This window comes from Aotus nancymaae, unplaced genomic scaffold (genome assembly GCF_030222135.1).
Source record: "Aotus nancymaae isolate 86718 unplaced genomic scaffold, 86718_ANA_hifiasm-v0.15.2.pri h1tg000006l, whole genome shotgun sequence".
NCBI classification, from domain to species: Eukaryota; Metazoa; Chordata; class Mammalia; order Primates; family Aotidae; genus Aotus; species Aotus nancymaae.
The window spans coordinates 73,196,738-73,216,774 of NW_026988417.1; the positions used below are offsets into that span (position 1 = coordinate 73,196,738).

Genomic DNA, 20,037 nt, shown 5'->3' on the forward strand with positions numbered 1-20,037 from the left:
TGTATCAAAGCTTAATTTAAAGTTTCAAAGATGTTTTCAGACAGAAACATTCCAAGAATGCAAGTCAGGTGTTTCTCAGATGCTGCATACGGGGAAATTCTCCGTTCTCAAGGAAATTCTCCGTTCTAGGTTTCCTGAGGTTGAAATCCAGCGTGCACGTCATTATTCATTCATAGGGTCGGTCCTTCAGTCAATGGCAGGTCTGAGTAAGCTAAATCGAGCGGTTAATCCTGCCATGGGGATCCTGGGGCGAAAGAGGACATCTGGGCGGTCAGTCACTTGTGCTGGCGGCCAGCCCCTGCCCCTCTTTTCCCGGTCCGAGCGCAGGGGTGCATGTGCCCTGACTCTCAGGAACACAGACCCAGAGCTTCCCAAAAGGAAAAGCAAATTCGTCATAATATTCAGCGCAGCCGAGACTTTCCAACAAGAAAGCAGCTCCAGTCGTGGCATGATGACTCAGGGTGGCGTTTAAACGCTGAATAAACCCTTTCCTTAGCTCTTTAATAAATCAATAACAACAACAAAAACATCCTCCCCCAACCGCACCACACCAAAGCCTTCCCAAGTTGGGCTACGAATCCCTGTTTGGTTTTCCGCCGCCGAAAGCCGTAGAAGCAGTGGGATGTCCTGGCGGGACGCGGTTCTCGAAGGGCTCCCGGGGAGGGGACGAGATAACAGGGTTTACGGGCAAAGAGAGGAGAATCTGGAAATCGTGTCATGGGGGGAAAGAATGCGTCGCCCAGTCGCAAGTGTGCGGTACAGGTGGGAGAGGACGAGGACCCATTTCCACATTTCAATCCCCCGTTTCTGTCGCTGCCCCTGGAGGACTCTGCTGCTCACGCAGAGCTGGTTTCCGCGCGGCTCTGGCCCTAGTCGGGGAAGCGGAGTGGCCGCGCTGCGCGTTGAGAACTGCTGGGGTGCATGGCTCTGGTATAGGCGCACCCAGCGTCCGGGGCGCAGCTTCTCTAAGCCCAGCTTCTCCTCCCACTCACTCTCTCGGATCTCCTCCCTCCTTCACACCCCCCGCCCCCGGGACTGCGAGGCTCCCTCCCCGCACCGGCCAGTGAGTACACAAAGCCGCGGGTGAGGGGAAGCTTCGCAGGCGTGCACGGAGCAGTGAGATCACTGGCGTTATAAATATCCCGGTGCCAGCGCGGAGATCCGCTCGGGTGGCCTCTCTCTCCCCCTCTCCCCTTCTCTTCCCCGAGGCTATGTCCAGCCGGCGCGGCGAGGCGGGCAGCGCCAGAGGCACTGAGCCACACAGGGGCTACAGAGCCCAGAATCAGCCCTACAAGATGCACTTAGGACCCCCGCGGCTGGAAGAATGAGCTTGTCCTCCCTTCTCCTCCTCTTCTTCAGCCACCTGATCCTCAGCGCCTGGGCTCACGGGGAGAAGCGCCTCGCCCCCAAAGGGCAATCCGGACCCGCTGCCAGTGATAGGAACCCTAGAGGCTCCAGCAGCAGACAGAGCGGCAGTAGCGCTATGTCTTCCTCTTCTGCCTCCTCCTCCCCTGCAGCTTCTCTGGGCAGCCAAGGAAGTGGCTTGGAGCAGAGCAGTTTCCAGTGGAGCCCCTCGGGGCGCCGGACCGGCAGTCTCTACTGCAGAGTGGGCATCGGTTTCCATCTGCAGATCTACCCGGATGGCAAAGTCAATGGCTCCCACGAAGCCAATATGTTAAGTAAGTTATTCGCTCTCCTACAAACCCTGTCCTAGGCGGGAGGCAGAAGATTCCGGAGGGACAGCAGGTATTCCCCGGGCCACAGGCTCACATTCCTGAGCCCGGGTCACTGGGACCAGTTGATACTCAGAAACAGCCGGGCGGGTTGAGTGGAGATGCATCTATGTGGTGTGCGCACACGCACCCCTCTCCTGGGCACGAGGAATGGCGATTTCTGAGGTGTATGTTACCTAGAGGCTGGTGCCCAGACGGGTACCTTGTTTCCAGTTTGCCCTAGCCTCAAAGACGAATCTCCAGTCATGAGGGGAGGGAACAAAAAAATCTCATTCCTTCTCATTCAATTTGTTTACCTTCTGCTTATGAACTAGCCTGGCATTTTTCATTAGGCATTAAAGTGCAGCCCTTCTCCATATCCATAACTGAGGTTATTTTTTAAAAAGAAGAATCAAATCTTAAATACTTCCCTCTTCCAACTGCTACCATAAACCTCAAATTAATATTGTATATGTATATGCATATGTGTATATATGTTTATGTATGCAATGCATGCACATAGGCATATATAGACACAAAATATAGATAGATAGATAGATAGATAGATAGATAGATAGATAGATAGATAGACAGACAGATAGATAATTAGGGGACACCAGAAAGACATTTCTGCTTGGAAGAAGATTGCGCTCTGGAAAACTGGACACATTTAGAGAGGGAGACGTGATAAACATTGTAACTACTAACTCCAGAGTTGGATTTAGAAACGTTTAGTATCTTGAGACCATGACTACACCTTGTTAGGAGAGTGGCCAGCCTTTGGTACCCTAGAACAGTTAGGGGAAAGTTTCTTATTTTAGAAGAAACACCGAGGTTAAACTTGGTTGGGGTGTAAATTTTGTAGGACATTTTATAAACAAAGTTTTAAATTTTCTCTCTGAGTTTTCTCTTTTAGCACGCGCTCTGTTCTCCTTTCTAATCTTCTCTTCCCTTCCATCCCATCTGTGTTTCCAGACCATCGCAGCCACTCCTCTGGTTTCCCTTTACTGCCTCTAGGCAGCTGGGGGCAGAGACGATTTGGGACTGTGTGTAGGACTAGAGGGATCTCTGTGTGTAGGACTAGAGGGATCTCTTCCAGCGCGGGTTGGTCAGCCAGGCAGAGCCCCAGCCAGGGCCTGTCAGGTACCCAGGGAGAGCGGAAATGTAGCCAGGAGACAGCACATAGTCACCTGTCTTTCAATGTCAGCCTAGTTGCTCCTAGATGTACTTACCTTGCTCCATCTGAGACCAACGACTCCGCGGGCCTTTGGGCTCCTTCTTTCACAGGCTCCAAGAGGAGCCTGGACGCCGCCGGCAGGCTGAAATTTTGGCAGCCAGCAGTCTCCGGAGCGGGATCGGAGCTGCGCAAGTGGGTTAGGTGGTAGGTTGGCAAGCCTCCTCCCGCGGGTTAAGGCGGCCTAGTGTGGAAGTCCTGATGGTTCATGCTGAGAGAGGAACAGGTCTATACCCGCCCCCCTGCGCCTGTCTAATCTATCTGGTGGCGCTGATTCAGCAGCCTGCTGCGCACGTGGTGAGGAAGACTGGAGTGCCCAGTTGGAGACAGCGCGCCCCAGTGAGTCCCAGGGCCTCCCTCACGCTCCCAAGAGGAACCTATTTCCGTATTTTAGAGTTTATTTCATTCATCAAATAACTGCTTATTTTGGGAATGGATAAAGTTCAAAATCTATTGGGGTGAAGGGAAATTTTCTGAGATTTGAGAAATAACCAGTAACGTCTGTTTCCCTTCGTCCTTCTCATTTTGTCTCAACCATCTCTTGACTCCATTAGCCATCACAGCTTATTCTCCACTTCAGTCAACCTTTCCTTCTCTCTCACAAGAAAATTTTCTCTCTTTCGTTCTTCCTGTAATTTATCCAGGAATCAGCAGCAACAGAGGATAACTTCTGTGAGCTCAAGGGAGACCCCAAACTAGCAGGCAGCAAGCAGCAGGTTGGAGCCCAGTGAGCTCAGAGAATGCCTCTGGGGAGGGTTTAGTTGTAATGGAGATCTCGGAAAGCAAGGCTTATTCCCAGGATATTCACCATCTTCTCTAGGAAGACACTATAAGAGACAAAGATAGTTTTACAGCTTAGGCCTTGCTAGAGGGGATGTTGTAGAAAAGCAAAGGGAGGAAAATAAGAGCACATCAAAAAGGATACATCCAGCTAAACCAGACATTTACAACTACCCAGTATGTAAAATGTACATTTTCTTTGAAAATCCATGTCGAAAGCTATCTACAAGAGAACAGGGATGTTTCCTAAAACTGTGCCAAAATAAAACTTAATTTAGACTTTTTCCTAATTTTTTCCTGTTTACAATAACCTTTCAGAGTTCAGTTTCTGTGTCTCTCACATGACTTGCTTTCATTCACATATTGATTCATTCTTTCATGTACCCAATATAAGACACCTATTTCATTAAGCATGATATTTTGGTTACTTTTGTGTTGTTTGTTTGTCTTCCATAGAGTACGCTTCCCCCCCGCCAGAAGAAAGCATAACAAATATTTAAATCATAGTGATTTTCTGCTTTGTGATGTCTGGAGTGTCTAATACTATTTCATGAAATTTTTACTACCATTGATCAAAGAAGAATTTGCACGTAATTTGGGAATTTAACATGGATCTCTGCCATTACCTAGCTGTAAAAGAGAAACAGAAGCTTGCTAATTACAATTGGTCATTTACCTCTTTGAATGCAGCACTTGACATTTCCTGACATTCCTGTAAACTAGGATGTTGGCCATGACCTTTCTTAGAGTATGTGAGGAAGTGTGTTTAAATCTCACAAGAGAGGCTGAGAGGGCTGGATCAAGATGTATCCACAGAGGATACATCAGTTTGATCTCATCATCTAATTCTACTGTCTGTGAGGTAGCAATGATAGAAAACATATTTCTTTTGTTACAAGCCTGATACTTCAGAAAAGTCAAATCTTTGCCATGAAACTTCATTCTAACAAGTTATTTTAAACCTAATGACATTCTGTAGTATTTGTCTGATAGACAGATAAACAGACGTGTTTCATAACTATTATTTGACAGTAAACTTTTTTATATATATTTTTGCAAATTACAAATATTTTCTGGTTTCACCATCAGAAGTATATTCTGGCCATGGACTTTCAAACATAATTTGTTTAGTTTACATGAACCAATTAATATATTCTTAGCTTCTTTTATACAATAGTTATCCCAAGTTTTGAAGACAGAGAATGAAATCAAGCTCATTGTATATAAATCCTTATTATGAAGAAACATGTGGAAAGATGAAGAAAGATGAACAAGACAAGATAGATGACCCAACTATTGCATGGAAACAAAGGGATTGCTTCAATTTATATGTCTTCAAGTTTAGTTTCAATACAGTGCTTCTGTTGACTTATCTTGGGCCACTGAATAATAGGTAATCAAGTAATTGCCAATTTAGGGAAGAAAAGTTTAAGGCTGTGGCTACACAAACTCAACACGATTACATGAAATATGAAAATTCCAAGCACATCTTTTGGCTAATAGAATCGCCAATGTTACTGCTTTTTAAAAAAATCTAAATTCACTACCAATTTTGGTGTCATGTGGAATCATTAGACAGACCCCTAAGCCTAAATAAATCAGAATCTATACTATGTAGAAAAAAGTCAAGTGGAAAATTTCTGTTACTAATTTAATCAGTGAAAGCTGCTAAACTGAATATTTCAAGATTCAGATTTGATAACTTGGCACAGCATATCTGTTACTTTGTGGATGCAAGTAGAGAAACTCCAGCTTTAAAATATTTTTCTCTGGGGATTTTCAGATGGGTTGTTGAAAGCTTCTGAATACATGGGATATCTATGCTTTTCTATATTTTATTCATAACAAAAGAGAGAAAAAGGAAAACTTTGTATAATTATACCAACCACTATCAATAGAGCCCTATTATATTAAAACATCTGCAGAGGACTAAGTCAAAAATCTAGAAATATATTTTTTTCAGAAGTAAACTTACTTCATAATGCATAAGTGGAATAGACTGTGTGTATAAGCTGAGAGACACCAAGAAATTCTTGCCTTCTTCATCCTAGGTGCCAATGCTGAAATCCCACGAAGAGAGAATAATTCCTTCTCTTAAGCATTCTCCTCTTCCTTTGACCCTCTTAAATGGGAACACCTTAAGAAAAAGACACAGGGTCACTAGCACTTTAATGTGAATTAATTCACACTGAACCACCCCCACCCACGGCTTCTAAGGCAGGAGAAGGCCACGGTATCAGGAGAGTACTAAGACACCTGTCCATACTTGTGTATACATGGGGTGTCCTGATGAGAGAAAAGAGAGGTAGTGAGAGAATCAAAGAAGACAGTCAAATTTAGCAAACAGTCATTGACTATCTATCATCTATGAGACAAGCTTCGCCTTCCACAATGTTGCTTAGAGATACTGTCTTGGCATTCATAAGGAGAATTGTTAAGTTTCCATCAAATTTAATATATCTGACTCCCAATGATAAAGGTCAGAAAATTACTGAAATTAAAAAAAAATCAGTGTCAAAGAAATGTTTTCTGAAATTTGTATATGTGTGATTTAATGTACATGGGTTTAAAAAATTATGTAGAATTCCTAAATGAGTTACTGAGATTTGTCATAGTAAAATCAATAGGCCTGTGACGTCTTGGGGGGGAGGGCAGGAAACTGAATCGTGTGATTTGTTGAATCTGCTCCAGTGTTTTAAAAAACAAGACATTGTGAAATCACTGCTGACATTACTTTGGAAATTATGATCATAATAGTGTTCTTAATATTAGATCATAATAATAGTAAGATTTAGAAGATCAATACCAGAGTTGCCTATGTGAAAAGTAATTCATCCATCCAATCTTACGTCTTACATCTCCTGTATTCCTTATAATAGTAAATAGAATGATATATGTAAAGTGTATTTTTAAGCTTTCAGTTAAAGATAATTTTCTTAAAGTTATAAAATCCTTTAACTCTCAGGCAATATATCATTTTTATCCTGGAAAATTTAAGAAGAAACCATGTAATATGTAATAAAATAATAACATTTTCACATATATTATTTCATCTTCCCCATATTTAAAATTCATTACATGCAAATTGTAAATAATATAGACACACAAAATGTACACTGTATTGAAATAAAAGTTAAATGATGCTAAGTGGGTCTTTCTCTAAAAAGAGAATAAGTTAGTTATCAGAAACTATTTATTTAAGCAAAGCGGTATTATTTCTATTAAAACAAATATTTATAAAGTCCTTTTATCTCAAAATCTTCAAAGTTAGCATACAAACACTTATCAGACTTTTATATTTTATTCTACCATATATTTTTCATTAATATACAATATATCTTCATGTTCAAAACCAGATAAATTTCCAGAGAATGGAATTAAAAGCCTCTGACAATCTAGCACCATGAGTAACTTGGAGGAACTATACAACCAAATCTCTCCTCTATCAACTCCATGTTGTCCCTTTTGTATCTATCATTCCACACATATACAATTTCTCACTTTCTTTCTTTCTCATTTTTGAATGCACATGTTTACATAAATATTTACAATCAATCACATCCCCCATTTCCCAAATATCTAAAAGCATTGATGCTATTCTCAGTATCATCCTGTAATTCTGATAGAAATTTAACTTTTTATCAGCATTCTAGTCACCCTTTAGTAGTAATATTACTATAACATATTACACCTGTGTCGAGTATTTAACTTTACAAAGCACTTGTTATGCTTTGTTAATATTTGATAAAATTATAATGCTTCTAAACCTTTGGGTGTGTATCATATGCAAATAATGTTCATAGTAAATTCTATTATAAATAGCATTTGAAAAACAATTTGAAGGAAAGGATTTATAAGACAATAGTGTTTTTTTGATTGTTTGTTTTTCAGCAGTTTGCTCCTAAAAGCAAAAGTAGTTTCCAATAGTTTTTAGTTTTTGTTTTTCAATCTAAAGAAACATCTATTAATGAGCTGGTACCTGCAGTTTCCCTAAGGTATGTTTTATTTACTATGGGTTAGAAACTTTTTTTTTTAAGTTGTTCAGTTATTCCCTTTTTCACATAAACTTTCTGATGAAGTTTTTTAAGAAACCAAGTTGAATAAATAGCAATGCTTGCTACAATTATAGATGTTAGCTCACATTGCACAATATAAGTGCTCAATCAAGTTGCTCACATATATTTATAAAATATTTTTTGTTTTCGGTAAGCAGAATAGTTTTATATGTACCTCAAATACTGTAGGGAGAAACTTCTATTTCAAGAAAATATGATGAATTTCTCTATTTGGCAGAGTCCTATTGAGATATCCTAATTTGTATATATGCTCAGAATATTATAGATCGAAGTATTGAGATATTCTTTTCTCCTTCCTCCCTTCTTTATTTCCATCTTTTCTTCCTTCCTTCCTTTCCTTTTTAAAACCAGAGATGAGGTGTCACTATTTTGACCAGATGGTCTTGAACTCCTGGCATCAGGCAATCCTTCAGCCTCAGACTCCTAAACTGTTGAAATTACAGGTGTGAGCTACTGCACCTGGCTTCCCTTTTTCCTTTCTAAAACAAGTCCCTTTTTAGCTCTATTGAACTAAAAACCTCTTTTTAAAAAATTTGAAATAGACAACTAATAAAAAACATTATGCTCTTTTCATGTTCATATAACATACATACATTTGTGTTAAATAAGCAGGCTTTCTAATTATACGCAGACTAAGAGTTTTATCTTATTGAAATACTCTATGAACTATGATGTGTAATTCTCTTGATTCAGTGGATGTGAACCTTGAAATTACTGTAGGAGACCAGAGAGACATTGACTTCATAATGCTAAGTATAAAATATAAAATATAAACAATAATGTAATAAACTATCTCATTAAATTTTTTCCACGAAATGATTTAAAATGCAAGATTTCTCAAAGCATAATCTATTAAACACTTAATTGAACCAATAATTTCAAATTATTTATAATGCTTTTGGTATTTTATATGTAGTCTTTAAATGTAGTCACTAAAAGACTGAGTATGGTATATGTTTATTTGTTACTACCATTAAAACCATGATGATTAGAGCAGAGAAATTTATTTAATGTAAATAAGTATTATTTTCCAGGCTTTCAAATGGTTATACTAGTCTTGAGCACAGAATTTATGTGCTTTAATATTCAAAGTGGTGTATTATCTTTGATGAAGAAACAATGGATGAGAATTATTAAAAATTTTTTTAATGTCTTCTCAGTTCTTTTAAAATCTGAGAAAACCGTATGTTCATTGTTTACTAAAAGCAAATTATTTGTCCAAAAAATTAAGATGAAGTAGAATTAAACTTTTAAATCTCGAAATTATCATGAATCCTAGTCTTGTTTTTCTACATAGTGAATGTCATGAAAAATAAGAATCTTAAATACAAAGTTCTTTTTTAAAATCACAATAATAAAGAATGAAAAGAATCTATGTAGAAATTTAATTCTTCACAATGATATAAAGAAGAGTCTGTTTTATTTTGGGATTTCTGTCATCCTAGGTATTTTGGAAATATTTGCTGTGTCTCAGGGGATTGTAGGAATACGAGGAGTTTTCAGCAACAAATTTTTAGCGATGTCAAAAAAAGGAAAACTCCATGCAAGTGTAAGTAGAACCACTTTATATTTGTTAAAGGTGCTATAAAGATTTCACATTTGTAAAACAGAATAAACTAATTTTCCAAATTGGTAGATGAGACAATTAGCCCAAAGAACTTAATTTTTTTTAAAGTATATATACATTTAACCAAGAGAATTTTGTGTGCTTCTAGAAGTAATCATTTAAATACTTAATTTGCTTGAAAAGATATTATAGAGTCTACAAAAAGTTTAAGCATAGGTGTATTTGGAAATAACATTCTCAAAGGGGTAGCCATCCATTTATTTCTTAGAAGTGGCCCACGTAAGAAGAAATATTATGGCAATAACATTTTTCATAACATATAAGTTTATAGTGATTGTGCGTTTGCTTAGTAGATGAAGTTCTTATTAATTTTATAAGCTCCTCATAATACCAAAAATTGGGTCTCAGTAATGTAAAATATTTTCATATTAACAAGTAGAGAGGGAAGAAACCAATAATTAGAAGACTCTGACTTTCATAGATAAATTTTATTTGATTAATTTGAAGAATTTTTATCTTGTATTTTTGTCACATCAAAAATAATAACAATACTATGAAAACAAATTTTGCATTCTCAAAAATTTATTTAGACCAGTTTTACATATTGTAATCAATTTACAAATTATTTATTTGCTTTGTTATGAAAGTTCCCATTACCTGGGAAGTATTCAAACATATTAAAGATAATAAAATATGTTCAGCTTAGTTTTCCCACTCATAGATTCTATTTGCATACTAATATATACTAATATATGCACCACACTTAAAGATGCTTTATGCTTTTTCTGTGGTATACTCATTTTCTTCATATTAAAATATTTTGAAAGCAATTATTCTTCAAAGTTAGTCCTTTAATCCTTATTCCTTCTAGTATTAAATTATTGGAATATCACTTTTTCAATTTTAAAAGTTATAGAAAGTTTTGATAGCTATCAATTGAAACTTACTATTTATAATTTTATTTTATAGATTTTTTAAAAATTCAATGAGAATACCACTTGGTTTAATATGTAAGACTTTTATAATTTTACTTTTCTTAACATCTAAAGGTGATTTGTTAATATCTTTCGGAAGAGACAGAATTTGAGTAATTGCTATAGTTATTTGAGGATTCAATGAGATAATGCATGCAATGTGCTTAGAATACTATTTGGTGTATTATAAGTGCTCAATAAATATTGCCCATTACTATAGGGTAACAATCCATAATCTGAATATAATAAACTACTAAAATCTCAATTTAATAACATGAATGGAAATCCTTTGTTAAACTCTGAAATCGCCAATTGCAAGAACTATTAAACAATTTACCTATTTCATTTTTTGAGCTGGTTACTATACTCTATCAAGCTATAACATAGTATTCATAAAAATATTTTTAAAATTTTTTCATTTATTTATTTTAAAGGACAAAATTCTGCATCACTGCGAAAAAGTAGGGTATTTAATTTTTTTAATTTATTTTTTATTTCAATAGTCTTTTAAGGAGTAGGTGGTATTTGGTTATATGAGAAAGTTCTTTAATAGTGATTTCTGAGATTTTGGTGCATCCATCACCTGAGTAGTGTGTACTGTACCGCATGTGTAGTCTTTTATCCCCACCCACTTCCCCTTTACCCCTGAGTTTCCAAAGTCCAATGTATCATTCTCAGGGCATTTAATTTTATTTAAAAATATTATATAAAATCCACATACAGAATGGAAAACAATGATTACACACATCTGAACAAAATAACTTTTCCTCAGTCTACTTTAAGTTTATAAAATATTAAAACACCTTCAAAATCTAACCATCATAATAATACACTATGCATGCAAAGAAACTTTCTCTTACTGGTTTGTTTTGGGTGAAAATCTTAACTTTTAAAATATTCTGATTTATGCTCTAGTACATGCAAAAAATAGTCTACACTTGGAACAGCTTAAGGATAATTGCCACAGAAAGTAACGTATTACAAATGGAAGCCAATTAGAAAGGTCAAACTAAGAGGTTAAGATACGTGATTCCTCTGTCAAATGCAAGTAACAAATTTCTAGAAATTTGACCCAAATGTCTAAAGATGGCTTGTTGAAATAATGCAGATAATGCAAAAGCAGCATCTGTTATTCTTTCTCATCTTGGCAGGCTAAAGTTATTTCATAGAATAATGACTTTCAAACAGTACAAAGCAAGTCTTGCTCTTGTCACTCACTGAAGCTCTTTGATATAAAAGTCATTCTGATGACTTTGAGCCGAATTGTAGATAAAAATATTAAGCCCTATGATTATGCGGATTCTTTTTAAACCAATTATCCAAGCTCACTTTCTCTTATCTGAGCTTTTATTAGCACTTTTCCTCTAGGTGAAAACCTAATTAAATTATAAAGTGATTTATTTTTTAAAGACGTTGAATTTAGAAATAGTATTAATGCTAGTAATTATCAGTTTTATGCCCAGTTGGTTTCTTTCCTGTTTTCAGATTCTAGTTAAATGTGTTGGGAAATTGTTCTTGTAACTCTAAATATGACTATTTGACTTAGTTAACAGTTCCGATATTTAAAACTTTACATCATCCCCAAAAAAGGTTAAAAACTCATAGAGTTTTAGGATTAGACTTGTAATTGGTGAGTTGCTTTAAATTAATAATTTTACAGAGGCACTTAAAGAGTACCTTTAGGGTTCTATCTACAAAGCAAAGGTGAACTAAATATATAAAATATTAATAGAATTCTGGGAAATGCAATCCCCCATTGTACTGAGAAATATTCATGGATACTTGTAGATATTCAACTCAGTTTTTGTAGTAATAATCAGAGTTTTATAAATTAGTTACTAGGCAGAGATAATGTACTTTCATAGTTCTCTAAAAGCTCTTTCACTCACATTAGCTCATTAGATAATGAGGTGATGAAAGAGTCTCATAGATGTTAAATTATTTTCCCAAGGTTACGCAGTTAACAAGTGATTGAACCAGAACTATATCCTCTTAAAATTTTCTCTTTTTCTTTAAATGCCATAGTGCTTGGTAGATAAAACTTAGCTTGAAAGAAGATATTAAGTTTTGTTTGGAACCAATTACATTGTTTTCATCTGTTAATTTATAGGAATTAATATGTGCATGAAAATATTTTCATATTACATATAAAAATGAATATTGTGGCATATCATCAGAATATTTATGGTACTTTACTTAATAGGCAAATAAACAGGCAATTTGAGATTTGTAGTTAAAGTTGCAAATTTTCCCATTCTAGGTACTTCCTTTTCTCTTTGATTCATATCACTTTTTTGAATTGGCATATTTTCCATCTACTCCTGCGTCTTCAGTGCTTCATTTTAGAATCTAGAGAAGAAGGGATGTGTCTGTCACAGAACTCATCACAGAATTTTACAAATGTTGGCTATTCTATGTCAATGATGAGTTGCATAGGGGACCCCTCCCTCCCAATATAAACTTTTGAAACAGAAAAGAGATCTGTTTTGCTCACAGAAATCTTTATTTAGTAAATATTTTACTGTCCATAGACACAAAGATGGCAAACTGAAAGTGCAGCCCAGAGCAGATTTAGGCAGCATTGATGCTAATTCTGTTTTTGTGCTAAATTTGTTAATACCATTAGAGAAGTCTTATTTAAACTTCAGCCATCTAAATGTGTGGGGCTCCATGGACTCATTCAAACTCCCGATCTAAAGGCAGCTCTCCTTCAAACCTTTATTGATATACTCTAAATATGCAATGCAAGCAAACTTCTGTCATGCAGGTTTTTCAGCAGTCTTCACAAGGATGAGGATGTATAGTCTTCTTCTCGTCCAAATGTATCAAGAATCATCAAGAGCAGAAGGAAGTAACTTTTCCAAAGAGCCATAAGGGCTACTCCGAGCCACAGCTGTGGCCAGCATGCTCTTTCTCAACACATTATGCTAAGGTATCTTCTGAGACTGAGCGCTCTTTTTCTGCCTTTCTTTGTCTGTCTGTCCCTGCACCCTCCTCGGGTTGGCATCATTACTGAAAACCCCTTTCTGGATTTATCTGAGGTGGGTCCAGACTAGGAGTAAAAAGCCTTGAGTGTGGTGGTAAAGACACAGTTAGATTGTCCCAGTTGAATCCCACTCCACCACTTCCTAACTGTGTCATTTTACTTCATCTTTCTATTCCTTGGTTTTAACAACTATTAAAGAAGGAAAATTAAAATCACAATCTATTGGGAGAGTTAAGTGTTTTAAACAAGATAATACGTATATAACACTTATTGTACTGCCTGAGAAGTGTTCTACACTTAATGTTTAAACAGATTTTCCTGAATTTGCTCTCAGGTGGCTGTTTGACAATCCTTAATCTCTTTCATTCTGAGGATCAGGCAGCTATGACCCTTAAATTATTCAGACCAGCCTCAAGTCCAATTAATCACTGATCTTTTCTTCCTTAGGTCAAAGCTTTGTGTGCTTATAGTTGTCCCTTATCTACTAGACTTTCCTTTTTCCAAGGAACCTAATTTCAAAGCAAAATTTCAAAGCTCAACCTTTTATAGAGGCATGAATTTCCTATGGTCATAATCTTGTTATTTTTTTTCATGGCTATGTCGTCCATCTTCATTTTTCCCTAAAAAATATAAATCTTGGAAAAGGTAGTTATCATGTATTCTTGTATTTTCATTAAAGCATGAATAAAGCTCATTGCCTATTGGGGAAAAACATGTTAGCTTATTTTAAACATCCAGAGAGAAGCATGTGGTGGAATTATTTTTGTTTCTCAGTGTTTTAGGGGATCATGTTTGGAAGGAAAGCTAATTGCAGAGTTTACGAAACAGGCATGGAATGTGTGCTTGATCAGTCCTAAGCAAGGACTAGAACATCCTCCTTTCCTGGTTTCAGAGGATGCCAGCTGGCTTGCCTGGGATGAGACTCCGGACTGGACTTCCTGCACTGCGGGCAGAGTGAAGAGTAGTCGGCAGCCCTAAAGCTGAGCATGTTTACTGAAAAGGGAAATGGAGCCTTGAGCAATACTTTTCATCATTAAAAAATAAATTTCTAAGCACTCCACTCTGCTGGTCAAGACCATGCATGAGCTAGATCAAGGCATTTGCATAGAATTTTTTATTGCCTTCTAAGGGCTTTCAATATACAGTAAAATTGAATGTTTGGCTATTCAGGCACAAAATGGGTTCAGATTCTGCCTTTGCAGTAAATACAAGTTTCCCCTCAAAAATAGTTTGCACTATGGAAGTCTGGTTAGAAGATCTATTTTATTGAGGAAATCTGGGTGTGATGAATTGCCTTGTAGATTCAGAAATCAATTTTAGCCAAAAATGAGAGATGGTAGTATATTTCTTTGATGATTTGGAGAGTGACACTTGTTATTCGTCAATATTTTAACAGGAAACAACTTCAGAGCAAGTAAGACTATATAAGCAAAGCCTAGGAGGTAGCTTTGGTTTGTATAGTGTTATGGAAAGAGCTTTAGTCTAGGAATCAGAAGATGTAATTTAAGTCACAGGTCTATTCTGGCACTTAATAAATGCAGGGTGATAGATGTATTATTTTCTTTACTTCCCTGGCTGAAAAATCAGACAATACTATCCTAATAGCAGCCATAGAATTACTCTGAGTTAAATTGTATATTTAAACCACCTGACACACAGTAGTCTCCAATAGTCCAGCTTTATGGAGTTATTAAGGGCCTCAGAAAGAAAGCCATATTACACTTTGTTTCTCCTGGTGTGGTCCTTACTTCACCTGCATCAAAATCACATGAGATGCTGGTTAGACATTAAGTCCAGAGTCTCTCTTCAAACTTACAAAAACACAGTCTCTAGAGATAGGGATTGGAGAACTGCATTTGAGCCTGCTCTCTGAGTAATTTTAAGACAAATTATAAAATTAAGAAAAGAGATCCTGTAGTTGATATTCTTTGCTACATTATCTCAGGTTGGCTAATATTAAAATCAACTAGTGTATTTTGTTGGTTGCTCAGTATGAAGAACTGAGATATAGAAGGAATGAATGTCCAGTACCAAGCAGGATATATGGCCATGCCTGGGAAATAGCATGGCAGGGCTGCAAGTGACCCACATACAGCTTATATAATCAGGAGTAAAAGGCAGCCCCTCTGCGTGCATGCTAGCCTGCACCAGGGCAAAAGTATACAAAATGACCTGAGCTCAGGGCACCTGTCCCAGGCAGCTCCATTGGCGGAGGGAAGGGATGGGAACCAAGCAGCACTGAAAGGAGGTAGGAGAACTAGAAGTGATGCATGTGGCAGGGAAACTTAGTTTAGAGCACAATTCTGCCTCTAATTGTTTTTATTATAGTCTATGATAACCTTCTTATTGTTTAATAATATTACAGTCTATAACAACAGTTTAATTATTTAGATTCGGCTATTTTTTTCTTAACTTTATAAGGTTTTTCAGGAGAAAGAAGCAAATCAAAGAAAACAAAATGAAATAAATCATTAAAATTGATTGAACACACACAAATTCCAAAGTTTATACTGGTGTCTGTTCAAAATCACTCCTATTTCTACATCTCATATACTGCATATTTACTTCTGTAGTTGCACATGAGCGTTGGTGTTTGCACAGCTTTAATTCATACTATACAAGGTGCTTAATCATCATAGAATGTGATATTTATTTACTGAGGAACAAAACTACAAAAAGAGATTTAGGGAGTTTTTTTTTTTAATTATCATTTTGGAAACAGTTTGTTTGGTTTAATTGAACTTTTGTTTTATTTCAACTTGGCAGAAATAGTCATTTCTGGAATATTGTAATTAATCAGAGTTGTATTTTCTTTGAATTTAATTTGACCTTTCAAAAATATACATTGTTTAAAACGGATCCTTCACTGTGAGAAGAGATGAGTAGAGCCAAGACAGTTTCCTTCTAGTAAAAAAAGGTTGTTTTTTTTTTTGTTTTTAAGATGTTTGCTCTTGTTGCCCAGGCTGGAGTGCAATGGTACAATTCTGGCTCACTGTAACCTCCACCTCCCAAGTTCAAGCGATTCTTCTGCCTCACCCTCCTGAGTAGCTGGGATTGCAGACATGCACCACCACACTTGGCTGATTTTGTATTTTTAGTAGAGATGAGGTTTCACCATGTTGGTCAGGGTGGTCTCAAACTCCTGACCTCAAGTGATTCTCTCACCTCTGCCTCCCAAAGTGCTGGGATTACAGGTGCGAGCCACCATGTCCAGCAGAAAGTTCTTATTTCCTTTAATAGTAGTGTGTTTCCTCTCCTTGTAATAATTTGAGTATTCAAGAAAAAATAGTTCAATTTAAGTTTTTTTTTTTGGTCAATTAGGAGTATACTAAACTACAAAAAATGCCGAAACATTTCATTTTAGTTTTGCAATTATGGCTTGTTGAACATAACTTGTTTTTATTCTTGCCAGATCTAGGAGAAATGAAAGAGATTTTAACATAATTTAAGTCAACAAAAACATGGGCAGGGCCATGCCAATATTGTTTTCCACTGTAGAAGTGGCACCTAGCATAGTGCCTAGCAAATGATAAACAATCAATAAACATCTGTGGAATAATTTAGTGAAAAATAAATGTAAAACAAAGATAGCATTTTTAAAAAAACAAATATTTAAACAATTGCTTCCATTGTAGTGGCTGATGGTAGTAAAACAATTAAATGAAGGAATCTAGATTTCAGCAACTTGTCCAAATTTTGATTCACCTCTCTGCTTCATACTCTTAACTATAGAAAAAGTCTGTTTGTCAACTTCAGTTTTATTTTTTCTAAAAAAAATAACGCAGTTCTATTATTTTATGCGGCTTTGACCATGTTAGCCAGGATGGTCTCGATATCTTGACCTTGTGATCTGCCTGCCTTGGCCTCTGAAAGTGCTGGGATTACATATGTGAGCCACCCCACCTGGCTCCTATTATTTTAAAGGTGTATATTTTATTAAAGGATTTCTTATAGTTAAAAAAAGATTTAAAAAATAAAAATCGGCCTGGAAAATTTATTATCCAAAATTTCCTAATGGTAAAAGTATGTATTTTACTATCTGTACCTAAGACCTATGACTCTTTGCTATAAAGATGGTCCATGCATGACATTATGTACAGAGATGTACTGCTTAGGGTCATCATCTTGTCTGAGTATGACCAGGAATATTAACAGAAATAGTCAGTCCTTCAAGATGAATAAATTCACTGAAATATTTGTTTCAAATGATTCTGTGTTCCATCATAGCTGGGAAAATTTTTCAAACAAAACATTAAATTAAAAGTCAATTAAGAAAGCCAAACCAGTCTGATTGCATTTACTCCCATATTAATGTAGAATGTAGGATTTGGATGGCTGAGGGGCTGTGTGTAGTGTGTGGGTCCTTAGAACTCTAGACATTTCTACGCTGGGTAACAGTTAGGTGACCTTTGAAAAATCTAAAGTCCGAATAACCATCTCCTTATAGGGCTCCTCATAAGAAAGAACTTTAGAATATGAATCTTGAGGAGGAAAACAAAGATTTTAGATGAAAAAATTTTAGAGGGTGGGGCAGTTTGTTTCACTCAAATGAAAGACTTGAAAACGGAAATGATATAGATTTCTTTTTTAAAAAAAAATGCTGTGGAGTGTGTTTTTACATGCACCCGTTCATGCCTATGTGTGCCCATCATCTGCATCAATTAAAAAATGACATGTTCTTTCTTTATGTTCTTGGACACTGTTGGGGGAAAATATTAAATAATGTAGTACATTTTAAAAATCTAACTCTGTCAAAATTGACTAAAGCAATCATTGCTGTTTTTGTGAAACAGAGGTAGAAGTCAGGTCAAGGCATAATGTATTATACATTTTCAAAAATGTCATTCAACTTCATTTTAAGAAAAAAAACCCTGAGACAAGGTAAACATACCTGATACTTTTTTAAATGAAATGTTTCACATCTTTCTAAAATTTTTATCCTTTTATAGAGCCAGAAAAATTCTAGATGTCTATAGCTTTTATTTTAAAATAATATATTGGGATTATCTAATTAAATGGGAAAGACCTTTTAAAAGCTAAGCAGCTGTAGACAAATCTACAATGAATTTGTAAGCAAATCTTTCTAATAAAAAATAGGAATAGTCAATGTGTGATCTTCAAAAGTGATGTCAGCATAGCAGTCCTGGCCTAAACGTAGACTGGCAAGGTGTATTGTAAGACAGGGTGAGAGGGATGCCATACCTAGGTGGTGATTCTTTAAAATACCTGCCTTCAGCTGGGCATAGTGGTGCATGTCTATAATCCCAGCACTTTGGGAGGCTGAGACAGGTGGATTATCTGAGGTCAGGAGTTCAAGACCAGCTTGGCCAAAATGGTGAATGCTGTCTCTATTAAAAATACAAAAATTAGCCGGGCATGGTGGTATGTGCCTATAATCCCAGCTACTCGAGAGGCTGAGGCAGGAGAATTGCTTGAGCCTGGGAGATAGAGGTTGCAGTGAGCAGAGGTTGTGCCACTGCACTCCAGCCTGGCCCACAGAGTGAGACTCTGTCTCAAGAAAAAACAAAAACAAAACAAACAAACAAACAACACCTGCCTTCAGCCTTCTCGAGATCATATCCAGAGATTCACTAGTAGACTCGTCAAAGATCTACATATATGGCTTCATATCCCCAAAATAGAACTTTGTTGACTGAACTACACTTAAATATAAGTAACTCTGGTAAACTATTATACATAAAGTTAATGTGTGGTTGGAAATTCTCTGATATTGGTTGACTTCTAATACGGTCAGTACCTTGCACTACTCAAAAATTCCATGTGGACTTAAACAGTGGATCTATGTAGATTGCCTTGCAATATTCAGATATTTAAATGTCAGTGTTATGATCAGTATTCCAAAGAAAAGTTTGGTGTTATTAGAAAAAGCAAGGGGAAAAAGGCCATTTTATTCCCATATAAATCTTCTTGATTTGATATAAAAGTATGTAGCTTTTAGTGCTTTTATATATAGGGGACAAAGTATTTTATATTCTCAAACACAGGAATTCTGTGTAAATAGTACTCCTTGAAATTATAAAACCTAGTAGTCTGAACTAGTATGGGAATTCTTATTTCTTTGGGGGTTATGGACTCTTTCAAGCTTGATAAAAGCTACAGATTCCTCCCTAGAAAAATATTTGGATTATTATAATAGCTCTATTGGTATAAGGTTTATGGATAAGGAGGCTAAGGCTAAGAACTTAATTGGCAGAAATGGTTTTTGATTGAATGTCTGACTCCAAGTTCACACTCTTCCCTCATTCTCCCACAAATTCCTTCAGATTTCACAACGTGGCTAACTAAGCCCTTTCAGAGCTGGTGGTGACCTACATTGGCAGGCTCATCTCCTTACTTCTCACATACATCCTAAGTAGAGGTCAGGCTGAACTACTTACAGGTATTTGAAAGTGTCATGCTGACCTTTGAACACACTGTTCCTTCTCCCTGAAAATCCTTTCTTACTTTGCCTGCCTCCCTAATGCCTAGTTGTACTTGAAGACTCAGCTCAAATGTCACCTTTTATAGGAAGACTTTTCTGCCCTCTTCTTGGCCACCTCCACCCTCTTAGATGCCCTTCCTCTATGCTGTCATTGTACCCTCTGCATACCGCTGTCATAATTCCATTTATCAAGCTGCACATGACGGATGTCTACTTGTCTGCTTTTCCTCTATTCTGTAAGTATTTCAAGGGCAGATTTTTTGTGT

At 36.6% G+C, this 20,037-nt stretch overlaps 1 protein-coding gene across 4 annotated transcripts in view; it reads left to right on the forward strand.

Moving 5' to 3' along the window:
• The first annotated feature begins 1,280 nt into the window (after nucleotides 1–1,280).
• Nucleotides 1,281–20,037, forward strand: part of FGF5 (fibroblast growth factor 5) — a 43,088-nt gene continuing 24,331 nt past the window's right edge. For 2 of the 4 annotated variants that reach the window (XR_010339465.1, XM_012447068.2), the window contains exons 1-2: nucleotides 1,281–1,679; nucleotides 9,248–9,351. Coding sequence is in view for 3 of the 4 variants with exons in the window: in XM_012447068.2 (XP_012302491.1) it covers nucleotides 1,325–1,679; nucleotides 9,248–9,351 (459 nt within the window). In the remaining variant the exon portion in view is untranslated. Of the gene's footprint in view, nucleotides 1,680–9,247; nucleotides 9,352–14,221; nucleotides 14,303–20,037 lie in introns of those variants that run through there. The other 2 variants (XM_012447070.2, XM_012447071.2) reach the window with 2 other exon arrangements.